General features: G+C 43.5%; 1 protein-coding gene across 2 annotated transcripts in view; it reads right to left on the reverse strand.

Moving 5' to 3' along the window:
- The window catches only part of TTC17 (tetratricopeptide repeat domain 17), a 155,183-nt gene extending 149,593 nt beyond the window's left edge, over nucleotides 1-5,590 (reverse strand). For both annotated transcript variants that reach the window (XM_030864648.3, XM_030864646.3), the window contains exon 1: nucleotides 5,427-5,590. In XM_030864648.3, the coding sequence (XP_030720508.1) occupies nucleotides 5,427-5,585 (159 nt within the window). In that variant the 5' untranslated portion in view covers nucleotides 5,586-5,590. The remainder of the gene's footprint in view (nucleotides 1-5,426) is intronic.
- Nucleotides 5,591-9,857: the final 4,267 nt, after the last annotated feature.

The raw sequence follows: 9,857 nt of genomic DNA on the forward strand, positions 1-9,857 counted from the left end.
CTTAAAAAATGGATTGAATGAGAATCACTTTTGATGTCAACGTCTAGTATGAACTGCAGGTGCCTAGCTACTGAATAACCAATATGACCTCCAGGTCCAAGTAAATCCCTTAAGTGTATAAACATAGAAACATGCTCTATGTCAAAAGATGGGTTCAGTTTTGAAAAGCACCAAAATGAAGCTGTCAGCTTCACAGTACAATATGGAGGCTCTCTCCCAGATTAACCAAATCACTTAACATGAGACCAAAATTAAACCACTCCTTCACTTATAAGCTGTTAAAAATCAACAAATAAAGATTTAGCCAGTTTGTCCAACTAAATATGATAGCTGTTCCCTAGGTCATAGTTGCTGAAATAGTTGCTTATCAAACAGTTTTTGCCAAGTTTGCTAAGCTTCAGAACATTAGTTTTGTCAGAAATCTCATTTGTTCTGAGCAGTTAAACAGATCTGTACTCCGAAGACATCTGCTTGACAGGAGGCAAAATGATTAAGTGACCCCCAAATTAATTCACACCTATTTGGGACCCTCCCCCATCCACCCACCCCCAATTTAAAGTTATCACAAAACATTCTGCAAAAGTAAAGCAAACTGGAAAAGAGAAGACATCTACTTCATTTGGTTTTGTTTTTCTTTCTGTTCCTTCCTTTGTAGGTGTTAAGCAGATAAAAAAACGCACTTCAAACTTAGTATAAAGTGCTGGCTTACACATTACTGCAGACAAATACATTTTTACTTATTGTTACCACTAAATGCCATTCATTAGTTGTGTCTTTGGGTGACCCTCTCTCCTATGAGTCGCACCATATATTCTTTAAGAATTTTTTCCAAATCTAAAATGCCATGGTTCTAAGATTGGAGGAGAGGGAAACAGCAGCAAAGAAAATAAATAATATAATGTTATGAGAGAGATGATAATCTAAATTTTCAAGTTTTAGACCTAACTAACATTTTTCAAGAGTTCATCTGTTAGCTGGTAAGCTGTAACATGAAGCGTACATTTTTCCAAAGAAATGATGTGACAGATAGGCTCTTAGGCTAATTCACAAAAGTTTATTTAACCTTCAGTGCAAGAAAACTGCTAGGCAGTTGTGATTAAAATAGAAAACAGGTGTTGCCACAAGAGTAATTAAGCAAAAACAATGTCAAAATGAAACAAACAAAAATTTATCTTGAAGTCAAACAAAAGATCTAGTTACTGTAGATCTTCCTAGCAACTAGATTATAAAAGCTCATACCTCAAGTCCATGGACTCCAAGTTAAGGACTCTTGCTTAAATAAGGTGGGAGGATCTTACTAGTTTTCAGGTACAGGGACATTAGGGGTTCAGAAGTATGCCAAAGCCCAAAGCTGGGAGAACGGCACAGAGCTGGAGAGGAGAAAGAGAGGAGGGGCTTTTCTTAGACGTCCTCTGACTGCAGTGGGAAATGAACTTAGTGACTGGAGCATTCTCTTCACATCCCAGCTCCAGTATTCCCTGTACAACACTCCTGGGAGTTCAGTGGCAGCTCAGTAAACACAGAGCCTAAAAACATGGATGGCATGCTTCCTAGATGGAGCCGGGACTGTGGAAAGGAACAACTAACTCCCTGAGTCGCCACACCAAGTACTGGACACCTGCTACTGCCAGAAGCAGCTCAGCTTGGACTGCGAGGAGGCTGCCTGGAGCAATGTCTGCTTCCCTGCTCTGACTGAAAGGCCCATTTCAACCCCCCAAAGATCTAAGGCTTCCAATATATATGCGTGTTCACAAGTCTGCAGTCTGTAACTTGTGGGTGCCTATCTTTATCATCTGCTAAGGCTTGAAATAGAAAAGCCAAACGAATGTTCTCTTCTTCTGGGAAGGACTACTTACTGTACTTAAAACTTTAACTATTATGATGGAAAATGTCCCTATCTAAGTCTGTATTTTGGGCAATTCAGATTTTTAATTCATAAGTACTTACCCACATTCACTCTGGAAAACAATGATCTATTACACTTAATTTGGATAGGTTTAAATATCAAGTGAAGGACGTCCCTGGTGGCGCAGTGGTTAAGAATCCGCCTGCCAATGCAGGGAACACGGGTTCGAGCCCTGGTCCGGGAAGATCCCACATACCACGGAGCAACTAGCCTGTGTGCCATAACTACTGGGCCTACGCTCTAGAGCCCACGAGCCACAACCACTGACCCCACGCGCCACAACTACCGAAGCCCAAGTGCCTTGAGTCCATGCTCCGTAACGAGAAGCCACCACAATGAGAAGCCCATGCACCGCAACAAAGAGCAGCCCCCGCTCACCACACTAAAGAAAGCCCGCACACAGCAACGAAGACCCAGCACAGCCAAAAATAAATTAATTAATTAAGATAAAAGTTAAAAAAAAATTAAAATAAATATCGAGTGAAGAGTTTCAAAAGCTATTTTCTAAGACCTGCTATTTCAGTTTGCCCTTAACCCTTTCCCTAATATTAGGCAACTTTAAAAATGAAATCGGGGGATTTCCCTAGTGGCGCAGTGGTTAAGAATCTGCCTGCCATTGTAGAGGACACGGGTTTGAGCCCTGGTCTGGGAAGATCCCACATGCCGCGGAGCAACCAAGCCCGTGCGCCACAACTACTGAAGCCCGCGTGTGTAGAGCCCGTGCTCTGCAACAAGAGAAGCCACTGCAATGAGAAGCCCGCACACCCCAACGAAGAGTAGCCCCTGCTCAACACAACTAGAGAAAGCCCGCGCGCAGCAACGAAGACCCAATTAGCCAAAAATAAATATATAAATAAACGTATAAAAAAAAATTTTTTTAAATGAAATCAGGGAGCTCCCTGGTGGCCTAGTGGTTACGATTCCAGGCTCTCATTGCCGTGGCCCAGGTTCAATCCCTGGTCAGGGAACTGAGATCCTGCAAGCCGTGCGGCACAGCCAAAAGAATGAAACACTTCTGTTCTCACTCAGAAGTTATAACTAAAAACAAGGAGCAAGGGATTTGGTACGCCTGGTAAGACACAGTACATATACTAAATTTTACTTTATTTTTTTTGATGTGGACCATTTTTTAAGTCTTTATTGAATTTGTTACAATATTGCTTCTGTTTTATGTTTTGGTTTTTTGGCGGTGAGGCATGTGGGATCTTAGCTCCCTGACCAGGGATCGAACCCGCTCCCCATGCATTGGACAGCAAAGGTCTAACCACTGGACCGCCAGGGAAGTTCCTATACTAAATTTTAATTAGTTATGTTTCTGAAAGCATGAATAGATCTGCAGTACACCCAAATCCACATACTAAAGAGACCTTTCAATTCTTTAATAAGTATACCCAAATGTGATAATTAAGCACAATGTAAATTAAGGTTTGGATTCTGCCTGCAGTCAAATTACTGCCAGGAAGGGCTGCATGGGTAATGTATGCAGAGCTATCAGAGTGGAACTCAGAAGCTGACTGTGAGGTCCAACTCTCTTACTTTATTTACATGCGCTTTTCCCCTCAGATTAAATCCAACTTCCCTCCCCTGGCCTCTTGTTACACTGTAGTCACCAACTTTATTTCTTCTGGTATAAAATTTTGTAGTTGCCTGGACTTAACACTGTAAATGTTATGTAGCAAAGTACTGGAAAATTCACCAAAGAGGATCACTAAAAAGGCATGTAGGAAAGAAATCTTGCTTTCCTAACTCTAAGCCTAACTACCTACTGTAGGAGTGACTTGGAAGAGATCCAGAAGATTCTGTAGATTTCTCCCTTTCTCAAGCAAGTTTTTAGTAACCCCTACCTTTCCCCCACCAAAACATATGTACCCAATGTGCAAAAAGAAGGAATGTGTTAAAAAACAAAAACCAAATCAGATTCTACTTTCCCTTTGCAATGTTCAGCATATAAATACATTTCTACCAGCTTTCTACCACTTTTCAGGTGGGCTACTTTCTCAGCTGAGTAGCTGGACATCAAAATGAGAAGAAGTCAACGTCAGGGAATATAAATAGCTGTGACCCAAAACAATACTGCAAAAGAGCCAATAGGAGAAGGGCTCCCCAAAATGCAGCAGGACTTAACGCCACATCTCCCTTCATAAGGGCCTCAGGGAAAACCATCATCTGGAGAGAGAAGAAGGACAGAAGCAACCAGGATTCACACAAGATTTCCAATCTTTTGTTAGAGGTGAAATTGTAAGTGTTGTCTAGGGTTTCTGAAACACACATGTATATTTTAAATCTCAGCTGGTATGGCCATGAAAAAGAAATTTTTTTCTAATGTAACTTAGGTATAGAGAAATGCCACCCCACAGAGTCAGTCTTTTCTCAGATATACACTGAAAACCACTCACCAAAACCAACGCTGACTTTTAAATTGCTTTACTCATTCATTATATTTAAGACAAAATTTGCCATCACATGGTGAATCTAAATGTGAACCTCACTTTACACAAAGGTAAGCCTAGCATTGTGTTCCTATCACCATTCATTACATACAACCCAGTACTTTCACAGGACAATGGTTAATACATTTCAGATCGGTGGACTCAATTAAATTGCATGGGGCACACAGATCACTTTCTAAATGTTTGCTGGACTTTATAGGATTGTTCTCAGGTGTTGGAAGTCATTAAGTTTATCAAGTTTCTGTAGCAGAATACACACGCATTCTTTAGGCATCAGCAGCATTCACAAAATACAGGCCATCGGAAAGTTATGTAAGAAAAGCAGCCTCTCCTCTGAGGAATTAATTCAACCTGACAAGAATCCGGGAAATCGCATATCCTCCCTGAGGGGCTGGGTCAGAGCAACTAGGTAAAGAAACAATGCAAAGAACACTGGGATACTAGGGCGGTTGACTGCTGAAAAGATGCAGGCAACGCCACCAGAGGCATCCTCAAGCATTCCTTCGCAAAGAGAGTGTGCGTGTTGTGTCTAATGAGCCCCTGCTGACCTGGGTAACGGTACCAGCTGAAACCACCACAGCTTGACACGAACGCCAGCATGTGGGACAGGAGACTGGGGGAAGTAGCATTAGGTGACACACTGCCTAGGGGTGCCGAAGCTGTCACCTCCCTAGGACTCGCGCACACCCGGGCGCTGCCACCTGCTTTCTACTTCCTCGGGGAAGGCTGGTGACGCGTGGGCCAGAGAGGCACCAGAGGAGGGATAATGATCCGGGTTTTAAAGCTAGGGAGCCAGATAATGTCCCCAGGACCCGAACTCCCGGGGAGAGTCGCCCGGCCCCAGGGGTGGAAGCCTGAGAACTTGCAGGCAGCCGAGGCCAAGTCCAGGACACAAGTGGGAAGGGGACCGGTCCGAGGGCGGAGGTCGCCCACACCGCGACACCGGGACCGTGGGACTGCAGGCTGGGGGCGGGGCCGCGCGGAGCCAAACAGCCAGGGGCCGGGCCGGGCCGGGGAATCCCCCCCGGGCGACGGCGGGCGCGGGCGGAGAGGGACACCCTGGCCGCTACCTGCTGCTGGATCTTCCCGTCCTCCGTGACGACCCAGTGCGTGGTGGCGAAGGCCCCTCGAGCTGCCACACTCAGCAAGGCGGAAAGGCTGAGGAACCAGCCCGGACTGGAGCACGGCGGCAGCTCGCACCGTCCGCGGACCCCTACTGCCGCCGCCATCTTGCCCCCCCTAGCCCGGGCGCTCACACCGGAAGCGGAAATGGACCCCCGCCGTTCGCCATCTTGGGGAGGTCGACGCTGGAGGAGGAGGAGGAGGAGCCGAGGGGGCGCTGCCCGCCGACTACCGGCTTCCTCGGCCTCGGGCTCGGTTTAGGCGGCGGGGAAGCGCGGCCTCTGACGCTGGCCCAATTTGGCTTCAGGTCGGAGACCGCTTTCTCATTATTGTTTTCCTGTGCGCGATACGATCTCGGAGCGTGGGAACCAGAGGGAGAGAAAAGTAGTGTTCCAGTTGGAGCCTAAGCCAAAATGAGAGGGCTCAGAGTATATACATGCAACTCTTTGGTTTAAAAAAAAATTATTTTTATTTCTGATTGTGGAAAATAAAAGGTGTGCTTTCGAAACATCTAAGGGAAGGGATAGGTTCTCTTTTATTCTTAAAACCTCACAATAGGGGGAGCTTCAGAATTGGAAGTGGTGTTAGTCTAGGGCAGCGCCGTCCAGTAGAAACGTAACGCGAGCCGTGAACCACAATTAAAAAAAAAAATGAAATAACATCTTATTTAACCCATTATATACAGTATATTATTAGTTCAGTGTGAAATCTTTTAGATTATTAACATATCTAATTATTATTAGAAATTACTGAGATATTTATTTTTGTACCAAGTTTTCGAAATCCGTTTGCATTTTACGCTTATAGCTCATCTAAATTCGGACTAGCCAGATTTCAGGGGCTAAATAGCCACGTGTGGCTAGTGGCTACCTTACTGAACATCATAGGTCTAGATCTGGAGACCAGCAGCATTGGCATCACCTGGGAGCTCATTAAAAAAGCACATTCTTGGGCTTCCCTGGTGGCGCAGTGGTTGAGAATCTGCCTGCCGCCGCTGCAGGGAACACGGGTTCGCGCCCCGGTCCGGGAGGATCCTACATGCTGCGGAGCGGCTGGGCCCGTGAGCCACGGCCGCTGGGCCTGCGTGTCCGGAGGCTGTGCTCCGCAGCGGGAGAAGCCACAACAGTGAGAGGCCCGCGTACCGCAAAAAAAAAAAAAAAAAAAAAAAGGCACATTCTTGGCTCTTCTGTCTCTTCCCATCAGATTCTACCTTTTAACAAGAGCCCCGGGTGACTGGTATGTCCATTAAAGTTTGAGAAGCACTTCCTTCTAGTGCATCAACACGCAGGCCAAGCGGACTAGCCTGGCTTCTAGGTTCCAGCTAGCTATGTCGTTTTAGGTGCGTCAGGGCTGCCTTCTAGCTATATGTGTCATTTTATGTTTAGATTCATTATGCTTTGGGGTTTTTTCTTTGGGAAAAGGAAGATGAGAATTATGCCTGACCACTTCCCTACTCAGGTGTATTGCAAGAAAACAAATAATTGCCAAGTGTTTAAACATCACTTCATGCTATGGAAGCCATTACCACAGTACTGGCTTTTTATGTCTTCTTAGAGCAGCTTTTCTTAGGAGTACTGAAGTGATGAGCATTACTTTCATTAAAAATGTATGGCTTACCTGCTTTTTTTGCCTGATACTCTGCTAGACCCTGGGTATGAAAATCTGACCACTGAGCAGTGTGCAGTCTGGTGGGATATTGGCAAGGTAACAATTTACATATAGGATATTGGGGGTGTGTAAGGGCTCATGTGTAGAAGAGACAGACCAACCAAGTGAAAGTCTTAGAGCAAAGGTGCAGTTTTAGGCAGAATAAGCGCTAAGCATGAAAAGGTGAAATTGGTGGCAAATTGTAAAGGTTTCTTGTATGTTCTCAGCATCTTATTTTTAGGCATAGAAGTAAACCCTACTTGTGTATAAAGCTACTAAATAATGACAGTCACCATCATCTAACATTGGTTGAGTGTTTAATACATACTGGGCACTGTACACACATAGTTCTAATTAATCTTCACTAACTTACCAGGCGTAGGCTAGTTAAGTAATTTGGCCAAGATCATACAGCTAATAAGCAGCAGAACTCAGATTTGCATTCAGGTCTACCTAACTTTAGAGCCTGAGCATGGATGAAGGATGGTGAGGAGTTTGAAAGAAGCTCCGGCATCACCTCTTTTGGCCATCAGCAATTTCTTTGACATGCACAAGTTAACTTGCAAAGGGGCGGAATAGTAACTTCTATAGCTTTAACGTACCACCCACCTTCGTTTTCCTTAAATGATAACCCTTGTCCTTTGGGATCCTGTGTTAGTTTTCTGTTGCTGTGTAACAAATTACCACAAAATTTAGCAGCTTAACATAGTTATTATCTCAGTTTCCATGGGTCAAGAGTCTGGCATGGCGTGTGTGGGTTCTCTGCTCAGTGTCTCACATGGCTTATACCAAGGTTGCAATCTCACCTGAGGCTCAGGAGCTTTTCCCAAATGCTTTCAAGTTTTTACAGAGTTCAGTTCTTTGCTGTTATAGGACCGAGGTCCCAGTTTTCTTGCTGGCTACTGACTGTCCTCATTCTCAACTCCTAGGTCACCCACCATGCCTTGCCATGTGGCTTTCTCAGCACGGCAGATGTTTCTTCAAGGCAAGCAGGGAAATGTCTCCATCACTTATATCTCTGAATTCTTCCATCTCTGATCTCTAGGCCCAGATTTTAAGCATGCATGTGATTAGATAAGGTCTACCTGGATAACCTCTCTTTTGAGTAGCCCCATATGAACTGATTAGTAACCTTAGTGACATCTGCAAAAATTCCCTTTGCCATATAACATAAAACTGAGGAATGATATCATATTCACGCATTTTCCCCACTTTCAAGGGAGAAGATTTTATGAGGGCAAGGATCATTGGGGGGTCATCTTAGAATCCTGCCTGCCACAGATCCTGACTGCTTGGTTCCACACCTCTAGTCTTACTGAACTATGTTTTAAGCATCACACAGTAACACTTAGAAGTGCTCTTGCTCATCTTGTTCCTTGCCTAAAATCCCTCTCTTGCTCTTTTAAAATATATTATTTAAGGTATAGCTTAAATCCCAGATTGTAAAAAAAAAATCTGTCAACTTCTATTTGCCTCCTCTGAATTCTGTAACACTAATACGACAATTAATACCATGTTGCTTTGTGATATTACTTTGTACATTTTGAACAGCTAAACTCTTGAGTAGCTCTTTGTTTAACTAGTTAGACTGTTAGCATCTGAGGGCAGGAAGCATTTCCTATACTAATGTATTTTTATCTTCCATAAAGCTTCCATACTTAAGTGGTTAGTTTGTTTAGTATTTTATACCCCAAAAAGGTAGCTTTCCCATTTTATGTGAATAAAACAATGAAAACTTCTAATCCAAATAAAATTGTTGCTACCAATTTTCTACATCCAAATAGATCACCTGTTACCCTTCTTTTATTCTGTTGTTCTAAGACCTGATATTTTTTCCATTTTAAGTACATATTTTCTCTTCATGCTTACATAAAACCTGTAGAAATATAAGATGGTAGTTACCAAAATTGCTGATAATCTCTAAATTGTGATTCAGTTCTTAGTTGAACAAATGATAGGAAAACCCATAACTGCATGTAATCTGGTCTTTCAGCATAAAGTATTTTACACATAGGTCCTTTAATTTATCACTATCATTATAAATTATAGATTTTTTTTGAAGTTGGGAATTGGACAATGATAGAATGATCTTTCTGGATTATTAATTTCCTCTCTTGGGCCACTTTATCTGAATGTTGTGAAGGATCTCTATACTGTTTATTTCTTAGAGAAAATACTTAAGATATAAATATTCCTGAGAGAGTTAACACCCTGGTTTAAATTCTGTTAAATGATTATCTTTTGCTTCATAGTAAACCAACGTAAATCTTTGTGGCTTAAATTTTAAGCTTTAAACCATGATTTATTATATATTTTTTGGCTGGACTCAGCTGGTGGTTCTGCCCCTCCTGCTGTTAGCTGGGGTCACTCATAAGGCTTCATACAGCTGGGACCCTGGCTGGGTTTGGAATGTTCCCAAATGGCTTCACTCATGCCTAGTGCTTAGCAGGAGTGGCTGAAATGGCTAGGGGTGGCTGGGCCTCTCTCTCTCAGTCCCAGTAGTTAGTTACAGAGGTTTCTTACGTGGTGGCTCAGGGCTCCAAAAGAGTGAAAGTAGAAGCTGTCAGGCTCCTTGAGGGCCAGGCCCAGAAAAGTGTCACTTCTGCATTCTGTTGATCAAAGAAAGTAACAAGGTTGGCCCAGATTTAAGGGGAAATGGAAACACTCATCTTGATACGTGAAGCAGCGTGTTTGATTGGGAATAGAAGGAATTATTGGCAGCCTGCTACATA

The sequence above is a fragment of the Globicephala melas genome, chromosome 8 (assembly GCF_963455315.2).
Source record: "Globicephala melas chromosome 8, mGloMel1.2, whole genome shotgun sequence".
Taxonomy (NCBI): Eukaryota; Metazoa; Chordata; class Mammalia; order Artiodactyla; family Delphinidae; genus Globicephala; species Globicephala melas.